The sequence below is a fragment of the Bos javanicus genome, chromosome 22 (genome assembly GCF_032452875.1).
Source record: "Bos javanicus breed banteng chromosome 22, ARS-OSU_banteng_1.0, whole genome shotgun sequence".
Classification (NCBI taxonomy): Eukaryota; Metazoa; Chordata; class Mammalia; order Artiodactyla; family Bovidae; genus Bos; species Bos javanicus.
In genome coordinates, this window is record NC_083889.1 from 13,234,515 (window position 1) to 13,251,006 (window position 16,492).

The following is a 16,492-nucleotide window of genomic DNA, read 5'->3' on the forward strand; positions in this document are numbered from 1 at the left end:
TCAGCAGTTGCAGTTCCTGGGCTCTAGAGCACGGGTGCAATAGCTGTGGCAAATGGGCTCAGCTGCTCCACGGCATGTGGAATCCTCTCGGACCAGGGATCAAACCCGTGTCTCCTGCATTGCAAGGGGGATTCTTTACCACTGAGTCACCAGGGATGCCCCTAAGCAACAATCTTGACAGCCCATCATTACGGAGACAGAATCATTAGCATCCAAAACCTGTTCACAGTTCCTAAAGGCATGAAGAATTGTGTCTTCCAACAGTCCCACAAGGACTGTTTGAGCAGCTCAAGAAGGTAGACATGCGGATTTCCAAGCTTGGAAGTTGACCCTGTAGAAGTTCTGGACATAAACAGGAAAGAAGTAGGGACTGAGGGGAAGCCTGCGCGTCCAGTCAAGCCCAGGTCACTGCGTTTGGTTGTGTAGGTTGCATGCTGCATGACGTCAAGGCTGAAGTCCATGTGAATGGCATGCCATGCAGCTGTGCTGGGCAGGACCGTTGTGAAAGGCACCACCAGAAGCCTGAGGTCTCACCGGCTGAACCAGTTTTCCTTTTTTTGCATCAGAATCTCACCTTGGATGCCTTAGCTCTTCACCTGGTGATTTCTCAAAGAAGCAAAACCCCAAACTGCAATGGGACTTGGTTCTGTCCCTATCTGAGTGCCCTGTCACATTCAACTCCACCCAGGAATACCCCAGGAAGACGTAAACCTGGCTGAGATCCTGGACACCCACAGTGGTGGAAACCCTAAATTGTACCTGAGGAGGTGGGAACTCCTGAGCTGAGTCATGCTAGTGACACACATCCTCATCATATCTAGTAGTACCAGTAACACTGATAAAACCTTTAGCTGTGCTTATTTGGGCCTCTGATAGAGAGTGCCCAGAAAGGTCAGGGACACAGGGCTTCAGACTTAGCATACAAGAATTAATCAATTATTTGCATTCTTCAAATTTGTAAAACCTCAGGGAAAGAAAATCTTTTGCATAACATTTTTGCAAATTTCCCCATTCCCTTACTACCCAAAGAGGCTAGAAAGATGTTTAAAAATGGTGAACCAAAACAAAAACAAAACTATTTTCTCCAAAAGAGCAATAATGAGTTTTACTGTCTCCCCTTAATGTTACAGCAAAAAGAGTACATTCAAGGGCTTAGAGCACCCCCTGGGGAGTTACTCTGAGGGGTGCAAGGTGAGGAAGCCAGGCTTTGAGGAGCAAGCAGAAGAGATTGCTTTATTCTTCCATTAAAATCTGTTTTCTTCCTTACAGAAATATGTTCATTTTAGAAAGAAGAAAACAATTGACAGAAATGAATTCAATGGGGCAATTTATCCATTCCAGTCTCTCTCTTTTTTCTTTTTTTTGGTCCTTTGGTTTTTGTTTTCTGACCATGTCGCTCAGCTTGGAGGATCTTAGTTCCCCAAACAGGGACTGAATCTGGGCCACAAGGATGAAAGCGTCAAGTCCTAACCACTGAACCATCAGGGAACTCCCAATTTATCTTATTCTTTTATTTTTCCTTTCCTTTATTCAGTTCAGTTCATTCGCTCAGTCATGTCTGACTCTTTGCAACCCCATGGATTGCAGCACACCAGGCTTCCCTGTCCGTCACCAACTCCCTGAACATACTCAAACTCATGTCCATTGAGTAGGTGATGCCACCCAACCATCTCATCTTCTGTCGTCCCCTTCTCCTCCTGCCTTCAATCTTTCCCAGCATCAGGGTCTTTTCCAATGAGTTGGTTCTTCGAATTAGGTGGCCAAAGTATTGGAGTTTCAGCTTCAGCATCAGTCCTTTCAGTGAATATTCAGGACTGATTTCCTTTAGGATGGACTGGTTGGATCTCCTTGCAGTCCAAGGGACTCTCAAGGTCTTCTCCAACACCACAGTTCAAAAGCATCAATTCTTCAGTGCTCAGCTTTCTTTATGGTCCAACTCTCACATCCATACATGACTACTGGAAAAACCATAGCCTTGACTACATGGACCTTTGTTGGTAAAGTAATGTCTCTGCTTTTTAATATACTGTCTAGGTTTGTCATAGCTTTTCTTCCAAGGAGCAAGTGTCTTTTAATTTCATTGCTGTAGTCACCATCTGCAGTGATTTTGGAGACCCAAAAATAAAGTCTCTCGCTGTTTCCATTGTTTCCCTATCTATTTACCGTGAAGTGATGGGACTGGATGCCATGATCTTAGTTTTCTGAATGTTGAGTTTTAAGCCAACTTTTTCACTCTCCTCTTTCACTTTCATCAAGAGGCTTTTGAGTTCCTCTTCACTTTCTGCCATAAGGGTGGTGTCATCTGCATATCTGAGGTTATTGATATTTCTCCCAGCAATCTTGATTCCAGCTTGTGCTTCACCCAGCCTGGCATTTCACATTTTCATAAACCTCCACATGGATCCCAGACTCACCCTGGGAAAACTGGACTAATAGCTTCTCGGGAATATGTGGATATGGGGCTAACGGGGAAAATTCTTCCTTGACAGGTTCTGCTTTTGTATTTTTAAAGTGCATGTGCTAGAGTATATGTGTGTATACATTTCATGGTTATTATTATTTGGGGACTATTTCATGAAATCAAGTGAGACCAGATATCTCCATAGAAATGTTCATTTCAGTCACCTCTCAGTTGCCTTAAAAAATTCATTTACCAAGTGATAAACTATCCAAATGTATATTATAAGAAGAGGAAGAGACACCAGACCCCCCCCTTCTCTCTCGCTCTCTCTCTTTCTCTCTCTCATCCATGCAGGGAAGGCCATGAGAGGACACAGAGAGAAGGTGACCATCTGTAAGCCAGGAAGCAGGTTCTCACCAGAAACTAACCCTGACGGCACCTTGATCTTGGACTTCTTGCCTCCAAAACTGTGAGAAAATAAATTCCTGTTGTTTAAACCACTGAATTTGGAGCTTTCCCGGTGGTCCAGTGGTTAAGACTCCATGCTTCCATTGCAAGAGTCACGAGTTCATTCCCTGGTTGGGGAACTAAGATCCCACATGCCGTGTAGCCAAAAAAAAAAAGAATGTGCTTAGGTTTGATCCATGGTTCAGGAGGATCGCCTGTAGAAGGAAATGGCTACCCACTCTGGTATTCTTGCCTGGAGAATCCCATGGACAGAGGAGGCTGGCAGACCACAGTCCATGGAGTTGCAAAGAGTCAGACACGACTGAGTGATTAAGCATGACAACAAGCCATCCAATGTGTCCTGTTTTGTTATGGTAACCTGAGTAAACTAATACAACGGATAAATCGCAACAAAAGTGGTGGATGGGAGAGGGGATCAGAGTGACTGCATTTTATAGATTGCGTACTCTTTGGGAGTAAAATAAAGACACAGATTATCTTCATCAAGCATATATTTTACATAGCAGAGCATACATGTTAAAGACAAAAGAGTAGCTAAAAGGAAGGAAAGAACATTTTTCCTCTGATCTCAACACTTCTGACCCCAAATGTGTGCAAGTTTTTTCTCCACACTAATTCTTGGTATTGTCTGGATGCCCCAGAATTCAATTATGATACTAACTACCTGGAGTTAGTGCAGACTACATAGATTAAGGGCTCAGTTCTACAAGACTGCCTCTGCTTCAGATGCCAATCACAGTCTCAGGTTGTCACCCAAAGCTCTCTGATTTGCTTGGCTACTAGTTGGGGGTTCCCACAACCTTCTCAGGTTTAATAATTTGCTATAGGGAAACACATTTATCAATTTATTATGAAGGATATAATAGTGGATACAGATGATCAGTTGGATAAATAAGTACATAAGATGAGAACCAGAAATGTTGCAGGGGCAGTGGAATTGGGATGAGCCACCCTCTTGGCACATGGATATGTTTCCCAACTCACTCCTTTTTTAATTAATTAATTTTGGCTGTGCTGGGTCTTCGCTGCTATGTGGGCTTTTCTCTAGTTATGGCAAGTTGGGGCTATTCTAGTTGCAATGTGTGGATCCTGGACCAGGGATCAAACCTGTGTCTCCTGCAGTGGCAGGTGGATTCTTTACCAATGAGCCACCAGAGAAGTCCCTATGATTGATGATTAACTCAATCTGCAGTCCCTCTCCTCCCAGGAGGATGGCAGGGGCTGAAAGTTCCAAGCTTCTAGTCAAGTTTGACTTTCATGGTGACCAGCCATCCATGAGTCTAGCAAGACTTGTCTCATTAGAACAAAAGATGTTTCTATCACCTAGGAACTTCCAATGGATTTAGGAACTCTGTGTCAGGAACCAAGGGCAGGGACCAAGTATATATTTCTTACTACATCACAGTAACCAACAAATGAATAAAAATAGAATGTATATATTCAAAACTGGTGAATGGAAAATAAGGGAATAAAGAAAACTCAATTTGGAAAGGCAGGAAAGAGGGGAAAAAGAAGCAAAGACAGAGATAAAGCACAGAAAATGAAGATCACTAAATAAGATGATAGAAAATAAATAAACGTGTACCAGCAGTTACAAATTTACCTTAAACATGGAGTGGTTTTAAAAAGTACATAAAACCTGCATCCCAGCAGAATCCAGATAAGATGGCTTAGGGACAAACCACGTAGGGAGGTGGAATTCAGGAAATAAATAGGCAAGAAAAACAGAGAGACAAGCTGTTGCTACTCTCAGGCTGGAAATGACAGGAGGAATAAGCTTTGTCAGACCTCAGAGTATGCTTGAACCCCGAGGAGAGATCTCCATCAGCCATGGAGGAACATGGCTTCCACCAGATAATGTAGCTTAGATGGAGGAGGGCGGAACAAGAAATACTTGACCTCTTTCTCCTCCATTCTACAACTCCTGCCTCCCACTGGCGACCTAACCACAAGGCAGCTGGCAAGAGAGCTTGGCTGATGCAGTCTGTGGGCCAGAGCAGGGAAGAGAAGGCCGGGAATGTATCTGGGGTCGGGGCAAATGGCATGGCAATCTTCATAAAGATTATTAGGAATAAACATTCCTAGTAAACATTATTAGGAATAAAGAGGAATTTTGCTTAATGGTAACAGGAACACATCACCTGGAAGATACAACAATCCTGTACCTGTATGAAACTAACAGCATAGGCTTCTCATATAAAAATTAAACACCACAGGGGTTATAAGGAGACAACAGCAAATATACTTTCATGGTGGGAGGTTTTAAAATATCTCTCCCAGAAAGTGATAGACCCAACAGATGACATTTTTCTAAGTCTATAGAGAATTTGAACAACACAAAAAGCTTCATATAATGGATGTATATCATCTTCTACTCCCAGTAATTTAAAACATACAGTGTTATTTAAAATCTTACAAATGTCCTTCAGCTGGTGAATGGATAGACAGACTGTGGTATATCCATACAATGAAATACAATCCGGCAATAAAGATGAATGAATTATTGACACATGCAACCATGTGGATGAACTTCAAATGCATTATGCTAAATAAAAGTAGTCGGACTTAACAAGTCACATAGTTTATGGTTTTATTTACATGACATTCTAGAGAAAGCAAAATGAAAGAAGCAGAAAACAGATTATGTGCTTTGGCGGTGAGGGAAGAGGTTGACTACAAAAGAGCAGTAGAGATTGCTAGAATGGTTCTGGCTCTATTGTGGTAGGCAGTCACTGGACTCTGCTCATTTGCTGAAACTTAAAAACTATACTCCAACACCAGGAACGTTATGCATATAAACATTTTCCAGCTGAATCCTAAAAGCATTAGTCTATTCATGCTAAGTTGCTTCAGTCACGTCTGACTCTTTGCAACCCTATGGACTGTAGTCTGCCAGGCTCCTCTGTCCATGGAACTCTCCAAGCAAGAACACTGGAGTGGATTGCCATGCTCTGTTCCAGGGGATCCACCTGACCCAGGGATCAAACCTGCGTCTCTGATGTCTCCTGCATTGGCAGGCAGGTTCCTTACACTAGTGCCATTGGGAGTCCAATAAATTATCTACACTTTTGACAAAGTACATGACACAAAGGCAATATTAAAACTATCATACACACTAAATTCACTAACTATAGGATAACTCTAAAGCAATTATAAAAATTTTGCTCCCAGGGAATTTGGGGGAGAAGGGATACATGTATATGTATGGCTGAGTCCCTTTGCTCTTCACCTGAAACTATCACAGCATTGTTAAGCTGCTATACCCCAAAACAAAATAAAAAGTTTAAAAAAAGAAAAATTTTGTTCCCAAACCTCATACTTTTGGAAACTAAGGAAAGACATTTTTAAAAAATCAGTGGGTCAAAGAATATCATAATATAAATCACAAAATATTTAGAGCTGAATTATAACAAAAATGTTCTTTATGAAAACTTGTGGAACGTAGCTGAAGTGGCATTTGAAGTAAAGAGTGTAGCCTTGGAATGTAATCTCAGGTATATATATATATAGAAGACAGGAATTTTACAAAATAATAAGCTAACCATTTTTCTCAAGAAGTTAAAAAGGACAACAAAAATTTTTAAGTAGAAAGGAGGAATTCGTTTTTAAAAGTTAGCTGTAATTATAAACAAAGTCACCTTGTAGAGAAGTCTGTTAATAAACTAACAATAGAACTGTGGCTATAGCCAAACAAGAAAACTATGAGAATAATGTAGGAGCCGATCAGGCAGAAAAAAAGATAATTTAAAGCCAGTCAAGTGAAGAAGGAAGTTAGGCATATTCCAACAAGGAGTGTAGAATTCCATCCCCCTAAATCAGGTGATAAAAAATGGAAGGAGATTGCAATCGAAATTGGTGCCCAAAGGGACAAGTGAAGCACCTGTTTGTAAATCTTACCCCGCCTGAAAGGCTTTGACTGGGCTGCGCATGCCTGCCCGGTCCCTGGCATGGGCAGGGCCCAAGTCTAAGGGAGGTTTAGTACATGTCAGTCTATGACTCAGGTAGAATTGGCCTAGGACACACGTTCCTCAGACCCCAGAGAGGTTTTATTTTTCAGGGGTTTTAACTACCATGGTTATACTCAATGGATATAAATTTGAGCAAACCCCAGGAGATAGTGGAGAACAAAGGAGCCTGGCGTGCTACAGTGTACGGGGTCACAAAGAGTCAGACATGACTTATCCATAAACAACAGCAACAAAATAGATAACAACATGGATAAATCTCAGGAGGGAAAAACTTTTGAATGAAAAAGGCAAGTGGCAAAAGAATAGTATATACAATATCAGTAAATTTTTTAAGGCAGAAAAGAAATTAATTGGCAGAAGCAGATCTTTGAATGCCAGGCTGATAGACATTTCAGTAGGCAGTGAGAGTTGATTGTTGAATGAATGAGTCGTCAAAAGATTTTGAGCCAGAAACCCACAGTTGTGCTTATCCAGCAGGTTCTTAAACTGGAGTCCACAGACAAAACTCAGAGGGGCTTACGTCCTTGCATGGGTCAGGGGGGTATATTTTTTATCTTCAGGAAATGGAGTGCTTCCTTCAATTATGAATATAGTCAAAAAAGCATAATGGTATTGGCAAGACTTGTGATTTTGTCACCAAGAGAAATCACAGGTATTTTCATGTCACATTACCTCATCACACTTTGAAATTAAACCAGGCATTAGATCTGCTACTGGACCTCGTGACTTAATGAGTTAATAAAGAAATACATACAACACAAATCTGATTTTTAAAACATTTTTAAAATGCATTTCAACATAAAGATTTCTTTGCAATTTTTTAATTTATACATTAAAAAAAAAAAAAGATTCTGAGAATGTCCATCAGTTCACCAGACTGCAGAAAGGGTCCATGATTGAAAAAAAAAAAAAAAGTGAAAACTAAGTAAGATGGCTAAGAGGGGAAGGTGGGGCAGATCCTTGGAGGCTGGGAAAAAGTCTGAACCAGTGATAAGAGAGCTGGAATGAGAGGGTGAAGGACAGGAGTGAACTCAATCCCCCAGGTGTCACTCATTTCCTGCCCAGACCCGGAACCTAGAACACGTGGTTTGGAACACGAGACCACTAAGTCAGATTTTTTTAAGTGAATGGAAAATGGAAGTGGGGTGGAGGCAATTGTGAGGTGGAATATACTGGGCTGGTCCACTGAGTGGGCTTATGAGTCTAGAAAGAAAGAAGGGTCAAAAGGGTAGAAGGTGTTGCATGAAAGCTGGGGCATTCAGTGAGGTCTGGCACTGGAGTAGGTGCAGGAGGTTGGAGACTCGCAGTGAGCTACCACAGGGGAAGGATTTATTCATCTTCTGAGCCTCCACATCACCTGGAATCATGCACTGATCTAGGGTTTTTTTGTTTTTTGGTTTTTTCTGATCTAGGGTTTTAATGTCACCCATCTGGTTCTAAATTGCTTTTCTCCTTTATATATGAGACTCTAGAGCCATTGTCCCAAAGCACATTTGTCAATCTTCCTGAATGTCTTCCACAAAAGCATGTTAGAACGAGGTTTTTCAAGCCCAGAACACTTAATGCAAGGCACGACTTGCCCTATATGATACCACCCAGGCAAGTCTTGGATCTGGGACCAGAATCATAAAATTCAAGAAGAGGCAATTGGATTTCATAATGGTTAATTTTATGTGTTAGCTTGACTGGATCTTCAAATGCTCAGCTGGTTAAACAAATACTGGCAGAATGGGGACAGTGTACTTTCTGCCTGACTGTTTTAGAGCTGGGACATTAGTCTTCTCCTATCTTCAGACATGGGCTCAAACTGAAACATTGAAATTATATCATCAGCTCTCCTGGTTCTCAGGCCTTCAGCCTCAGACTAGAAGTACAGCATTGGTTCTCCTGGGTTTCTAGTTTGTCAAAAACAGCAGATCCTGGGACTTCTCAGCCTTCATAACCACATGAGCCAATTCCTCACAATAACTCCAACTCCATATATATATGTATATTTATATATTTTTATATATATGTATATATATGCTCTAAATCATCCACATAAAAATGTTACATACCATAAGTTCAGAGAAAACTGTTTCTTTTGCTTTACTTAATTCATTAGAGCAGCAAAAGAACATTAAGAAACATGAGGTGATGAATTACAGTGGGATTTAAGTTTGGTTCTAACAGTGAAGGTGAGGACTGCTTTAGAAGAGAGCAGGAATTAAGGTCATCTGGGGCATATGCACACACACACACACACACACACACACACACACACACACACACCTGCTCCACTTCCTCCTTAACCACTCTTCATGACCTCTGGCAATTTGGCTTCCATCTTGAGGCTCCATTACTCCTGGTCATCTCTAGTCTCTGTCCAAATTCCAACCATTCCCATCCACTAATGATGTATATCTCTAGCCTCAAGCTTTCAAAAATAATGGAATCATAGACAGATGCTAACTACTGTCTCCATTTCACAGGTTAAAAAAAAAACAAAAAAACACCAACAACCTGAGGATCCAGAAAGTCTAGAGATGTGTTCAGGGCCATCTACCTGCTGGTAATTAGAGCTGAGACTGAGAAGTCGGGTTTCCTAAATATTAAACACTCCTTTGGATAACCCAGTTGTCCCTCTGGTCTATGAGCAGCTATGAACTATCTCCAATTAGATATGCTTTGTTCAACTCAAAGACTTCAAGCTGCAACATGCAGTCAGAAAGACAGCAGTAGCTTGTAAAAATGCTGAGTCTTAAATGGAAAACTGGGAGAAATTATGTGTCACATAAGATAGTAAAAGGGTTAATATCCTCCATTTGTGAGACACCATCCTGTCCATTTGACTTATATTTATTGAAATCTTACTAGCTGCTTGACTGTGGTAGACACTAAGAATATCATAGTGAGTAAAAATGGCATGGTTTTTACTTGCATGGGATTTACCATCTAGTAGGCAGAGACAGACTCATCAGAAATCATTGTTGGGAAAGGCAGTCACACGCAGCTTCCTGCCTCCTGCCTGGAAGGGTTGCCCTGGGCCTGGAACACTTCCTTACAAAGAGAGAAAAAGCCCTACAGCCTGTACCAGCCATACTTCTTTGTTTTGGAACATCTTCCCCTGTTCCAGGTTTGATGTGTACTTTTTTTGTTCTGCTTGAGCATGTGGCTCATTGGCCCTCAGGCATGTCCCCACCTTTTTGAATTTCAAACCCATATGCGGGAAGGGGTGTCCTTCACCTGCAGCAGAAAAGGGGTTCATGCACCATCTCCCTGTCTTACTCTGGGCTGTGGAGTGAGACCCGCTGACCACAGGGGATGGATGCTGGCTGTTGAAGCTGCTCTTGCTCTGTCTCTTTATGGGGGGGAAAGCGTTGTTCCATCCAGAGCCTGTGTAAGTTCCCTCTTTCTTGGTGACCCTGACACCTGCAAACCATGCGGTGGGTTGACACCCTGGTACTGCTGCTCCTGGTGGGAGGCAATACGTGTCACTTGCTCCACAACTGCCATAATGAAACCACAGCGGAAGGAAAGAAAAGCCCACTGAGGGAGCATGTAACTGAAGGGTGGATGTGACTGAGCTGAGAATGAAAGTATAAACCAGAGTTAGTTAGGGAAAAATAAAAGAAGAGGCAGACACCACCCTGTCCCTTAGGCAAAGGCAAAGGAAATTATGTGCAACTGGCCTATGGCAGGAGGAAATATATTTGAAAAACTGGAGACTTCCCTGGTGGGCCAATGGCTAAAACTCCACATTCCCAATGCAGCGGGTCCAGGTTCAATCCCTGGGCAGGGAACTAGATCCCACATGCCACAACTAAACATTTGCACACCGCAACTAAAGATCTCATATGCCACAACTAAGACCCTGCACAGCCAAATTAACAAATTTTAAAAATTCAAAGAAAGCTGGCGTGCCCTCGGGGCATAAAGTAAGAAGAAGGATGAGACTAAAAGAGTCAGAGAAAGGATGATTGGGACCAGACAGAGCAGGACCTTCTAGGTTATACTGAGGATTTGAGTCTGTATCGGTTGAGAAATGGCTGGCACAGAAGTGTCTGTTAAGGACAGGGCTGACACAGTGAGATTTGTCTTTTGAAAAGAGGAGGGTGGCAGCGATGGGAAAATGGATCAGAAAGGAAGAAAGTGAGACCACTGCCCACGTCCAGGAGAGAGACAAGGGTAGCTTAGACCAGTGGTTCTCAAACTGAGAAATTTCACCCCTTAGAAAACACTTGGCAATGTCTGGAGACATTTTTGGTGGTTCCACTATGTGTGGAGGGATGTCACTGGCATTTAGTGGGTGAAGATCAGGGATGTTACTAAATTATGATACACAGAACTGACCCCACAACAAAGGATTATCTGGCCTGAAATACAAATAGCGCCAAAGACCACGAAACCCTTGCTCAGACTGTGGTGGTGGTGAAGATAGAGTACATATTGCAGAGATAATTAAGAGGTTAATATCCACAGTAATTAGTGGCTGATTATGAGGAATGAGGGAAAGATTATCTAAGATAACCCTCAGGTTGCTGGCTTGCCCAAGTGGATGAGCAGGGGCATCCACTGAAATGAGAAAATTTTGGAGGCGGTGATGATCTGGTGGGAGAAGATAAGGAATTCAGCTTGAAGCCTCATAAACTGAGATGCCTTTTAAGACATCCAAAGAAGTCAAACCTCCAGTTCTCTAAGTTTACAGCTCAAGGGGGGAATCCTGAGCAGGAGACATGTTTTGGAGGGGCTTTTGTGAATAGAAGGTGTGGGCATGGATGAGATTACCTAAGAAGAGAGGACAGAGCGAGGAGAAAAGAGGGCCCAGGACTACTTGTTGAGAAACTCCTGGGAGAAGAGCACGAACTAGCAAAAAGCTTCGAGGAGGTGGGAACAAACCAGGGCATGTCACATCCCAGAAGCTTCAGAAAGGCCTGTTTCCCCCACAGCTTCTCCAACATGGAGTATCATAGATCTTTTTTGATGGTGGTGTTATAGTCACTAGTTTGTTGTATGTTTAGATTTCATATATAAGTGATATCAAACAGTGCTTTGTTTCTCTCTGACTTATTTCACTAACCACAATGCTCTCCAAGTCCATCCATGTTGCTGCAAATGGCAAAATTTTGTTCTTTTTATGGGTAATATTATACACACACACATACACATCACAGTTTCCTTAACCATTCATCTGCCGATAGACACTGAGGTAGCTTCCATATCTTGGTTATTATAAGTAGTGCTGCTATGAACATTGGGCTGCATGTATCCTTTCCAGCTTAGGGGAACTGCTGCATCTTATGGTAGCTTTATGTTTAGCTTTTTTGAAGAATCTCCATACTGTTTTCCACAGTAGCTGCACCAGTTTACCTTCCTATCAACAATGTATGAGGGCTCCCCTTTCTCCACATCCTCACCAACATTTGTTTTTGTGCTCTTTTTGACAATAGTCATTCACAGATAGTTTTAGCTTTGCTATTGCTTGGTTTAAAAAGTCCAATTTAAAGATATCAAAGTTTTAGGCCCAGGAAACTCTTCTCAGCTGCTGGGAAACCCTAGGGGATGTTAAGGTCAGTTATTCATCCCTTTGAGCCAGTGTTGACCCCAGGTCTAGGGGCAGCATCAGCAGCTGTTTGTGGGTTTATGACCCCCTGGGTGCAGAGAGTCCTTCATCTTTCAGTCCTAAGCCTTGAGTTTCATCGACGCACCGCTTTCAATGAAAAGAAGCCTTGCAATTCAGCAAGTATTTACTGAATGCCCCACTCTAGACTCTGTACAAATCCTGTTCAACAGTCCATGTCCATCAGACTTAGGGTGAATGACTGGTGCCCTTGCATGCTTGTGTGTGTGCGCACCCACATACACACACCCAGCTTGGGACCCTCCTCTTTGGGCTCAAAAGTCTCAAAAAACAAGGGCACTGTTCTCTGAAGGCCCTTTTGTCTCGTGAAGGGTTTGGCCCTACCTGCACAGGACAGAAAACCAGTGGCATACAGGCCTAGCTCCCAAGGACATAGTCGAGGTCTCAGCAACTCCTTTCAAAAATTCAGGAGCCACAAAGAGGGATGATTCAACAGAAGCCTGCTTATTATGCATCTTGCTGGGATCATTCCAAGAGTCCTTGGGGTCACTCAGAGGGGCCACAAGGCGGCCTGCTGGTGCATTAAAAACAGACTCCTGGGGCATGTGAATGGCTGCATCTTTGTCACTTTTCCTATTTGGCCTCTTCTAAGAAGTGCTTGGACTGAATTTTGGCCTATAAAAATGCAGTGAAGGAGAGCATTGCTCAGTAACTAGTGAGAATGTCCCTGGGCATTGTGAAGGCAGTTCTGCTAAGCTAAGAGGGACTTCCCTGGTGGCTCCGATGGTAAAGCGTCTGTCTACAATGCGGGAGACCCAGGTTCGATCCCTGGGTTGGGAAGATCCCCTGGAGAAGGCAATGGCAATCCATTCCAGTACTATTGCCTGGAAAATCCCATGTGCAGAGAGGAGCCTGGTAGGCTACAGTCCATGAGGTCGCAAAGAGTCGGACACGACTGAGCGACTTCACTCACTCACTCAAGAGGGAAGGACTCAAGAGGGAAGGATTCTGTACTACTTTGCTCTCCTGGTCCAAGTGACCCAGGGACCAGTCTGCTTACCTGTCTCACCCCCAACATTACAGGTGTTTACAGGTGTCCTCGACGTCACGGAAAGATGGAGCACACCCACAGAGTGCCTAGTCTCTACCCTGCCCTGACCCCACTTCCCCTCTACTGAGGCTTGGGGTAACAGTGAAGGAAACTAACAGATAAGTCAAAAGGCTCTTGGCTTTGACATCAAAGAGGGCAGCACGTAGAAGACATCACCCCCGCCCCACTTTCCCCAGGTAGGCCCTGGCGGGATCGCTAGTGAAGAGCCAAGGCCCCGCTGCGGTTCCCAAACCTCCCCGCCCCCATTCCGCATGATAGTGAACTGTAAGAGGGAAGGTGAAGAGGTGCTTGGCCAGGACCAGGGGGCGGGCCCAGGACACGGAAGCCCCGCCCCGCCCCGCCCCAGCCCCGCCTCCGCAGGAGCCCCTGGCGCTCTGTCTGCCGGCTAGCACTGCGGCAGCGCCAGTAGCCTTCCTCCGGTCGTCTGCGCACAGGTGAGGAGAGGACCCCGCGTCTGAGCCGCTGCAGAAGGAGTGGGAAGCTTCGTGGGGCTGAAATCTGGGAGGGAAGGAAACGGAATCGAATTCCTCAGGGGGCCGGAGGGAGGGACAGAAGTACGCGAGCCCCACGTCCTCGGGCCGTGGGGAGGTGATCCATGCGGCCCCCGGAGAGGTGGATGCGTCTTTAACCGAGCGCTTCTTCGGATCCAAAGGAGCGCCGGGAGCTTGGATGCCTTGACTCTTGTGGGGATTCAGTCCAGAGTGGGGCCTCCTAGATCCTGGGGCGCTGGATGCCGGGGGCCCGACATCCTCTTGCAATGGTCGCCAGCCAGCAGCGACAGATACTCGTCCTGGATCTTGAAAGGGCGACCTCGGGCTCGCAAGCCGCGAACACACAAAGAAACCTCCCTTGCTGGCGTGCTTTGAAAAACAGCCCTGCCTCAGACTGTGAATGTTGATAATAGGTTGAAGATTTGCTCTGCCCCCGGAGGTGTGTACAGGTGGAAAAATCTGCAGGAGAAGCTCGACTTCTTAGAAAAATATTTTAATTTAAAATTTCAGCAAGTCCGTTCTTCCTTTTTGCATGGAGGGAGGTGGGGGTTGGCGAGAGATAACTCTAGAATATAAGCCCAGCTTTGGGTCTGCCTGGGAAGTTCTAGGTTCATCTGGCCCTCAGAAGGCTTTCCTTTGGAAAAAGTGAAGTGGGTTTGTGCTTTAACGCGGTGCAAGTTTTCGGAACTTAAGTCAGGGACCAAGTTCGCGCCGTCATTCTATGTTCTCTCACCTGCAGCTGGAAGGAGAGATGTTCACGGTGCTGACCCGCCAACCTTGTGAGCAAGCAGGTCAGTATCACTCAGCAGGCAGCGAGTATGATTTTGTCACATCACCCAAGAATCCCAGCTTCAGCCCACAGGCTCTTTCATCCACGTCCCCCAGCAAATGACGGTTTAACTTCTTTGGTGGGAGACTTAGTCTCCACCGGGCTTTCACCACCGGCATTCCACAGATAAAAGTAATTCTTTTCGTCAAAGCGACACAAAACCAGGACTAGCATGCTTGTTTCGCTTAAATGGTTTTTCCGGTTTGCATAATCCATTAATTTGGCCCTTGTGGTTTCCCTTACCCAGCTGTGTGTAAGGTCTGCTTTAGAATATTGTTGATTTTGTGATGACCTGTAAAGTACTTGGAGCTTGCCTCTCTCTCCATCCAAGTTACTGCTGGCCTGGCGCCTACTGCATCCCTTCCCCCTGCGCTCGCCCCCTCCCCCCGCCCCGCGCCCAACCCCCGGCCCCGTGGTCAGCGTTGTTACCACCTTTTACTGCAGGCACATGGGTAGAATTTGCACACACATGCACACACACATACACACACACTTCTGAGCTTGTCCTGCCTGCCTCTGGAGCACATTTTGCAGTTGCTCTGTGTGGAAGCCTAGAAGGGTCTGGCCTCTCCACTCTTGGGAGGTACCTGGTAATTACAGTGTTTGTCCAGCCCTAATGACAGCACAGCTCTAGGCTGCAGTTCCCTAAATGAATGAGACCTGGTCTAGTCCATTTTGGTCTACGATAGGCTTTTCTGCTGGAGCAAGGGTTTGCTTAAAGTAATCACAGCTTTTTACCTGAAAACTGCTGAACCACAGAAGACTTAGGAGGCTAGGCTCGTGGCTGTGGTCAGGAAACTGCTTACGTATCACCCCCAGTTCCGCCCCATGGACAGATGTTCTTTAGTGGTGCCCCTAAACTGGTATTCAAAACACTTTGATAGTTTAACACATATACTGTTACATCACACATGCAAACTAACTTGTTACATTCCTTCCAAAGGACAAGTTTAACTTGGCAGATTAAACTCCTACCTTGTCTTGTATATAACTGACCTGGCATATGCACTGTTTAACAGTTGGTGCAAAAATTTGCCTCTGTGGATAAAATGGTTTCTGTCTGGGTCATATCCTTTGATCTGGAATCACAGAAAAGTGAGCCAAGACCCCTTCAGAGGCCCTGAAGGTTAACTCCACAGTGGCTGGCCTCCTTTCAGGTGCTATGACAAACGATTCTGCAGTGAGTAACTTGGTGGACAAGTCATTTAACACACTTGGGACCAGTTCTGTGGAATAAATTGCCAGAAGTGGGATTGGGAGGCAGATGGTATACACACTTGCAATTTTTTTTTTTCACACTTGCAATTTTGGTACATGCTGACAAATTCCCCTCCAGTTCACTCCCAGTGACAAGGTAGGAAAATTAAGGCACCTTGGACATCAGGATGTGTGTGTGGCAGTATTTATACTGCAGGGGAATCAGGTGAGGTAGTTAAGAGTTGGCTCTTCTGAGATATTGAGACCCACTGCATGACTGACCTCCCCAAGTAATGAGCACTGTGATGTGACTGGATATTGAGGCTGAATCTAACTCTATATGGTAGTAAATACATGCTCTTTTTTTTTCTTCCAAGAAAATAATCTCCTAGAAATAATGTAAAGAATAGCTTATGATGATCTAAAGGTAGATGTTCTAGAATAGGACAGGTTCTACCCCACTGCTG

The 16,492-nt window shown here is 44.3% G+C and overlaps 1 protein-coding gene across 2 annotated transcripts in view; it reads left to right on the forward strand.

Annotated features, from left to right (window-relative positions):
• Positions 1 to 13,862: 13,862 nt before the first annotated feature.
• The window catches only part of ENTPD3 (ectonucleoside triphosphate diphosphohydrolase 3), a 34,452-nt gene continuing 31,822 nt past the window's right edge, over positions 13,863 to 16,492 (forward strand). For both annotated transcript variants that reach the window (XM_061396031.1, XM_061396032.1), the window contains exons 1-2: positions 13,863 to 13,942; positions 14,739 to 14,790. In XM_061396031.1, the coding sequence (XP_061252015.1) occupies positions 14,751 to 14,790 (40 nt within the window). In that variant the 5' untranslated portion in view covers positions 13,863 to 13,942; positions 14,739 to 14,750. The remainder of the gene's footprint in view (positions 13,943 to 14,738; positions 14,791 to 16,492) is intronic.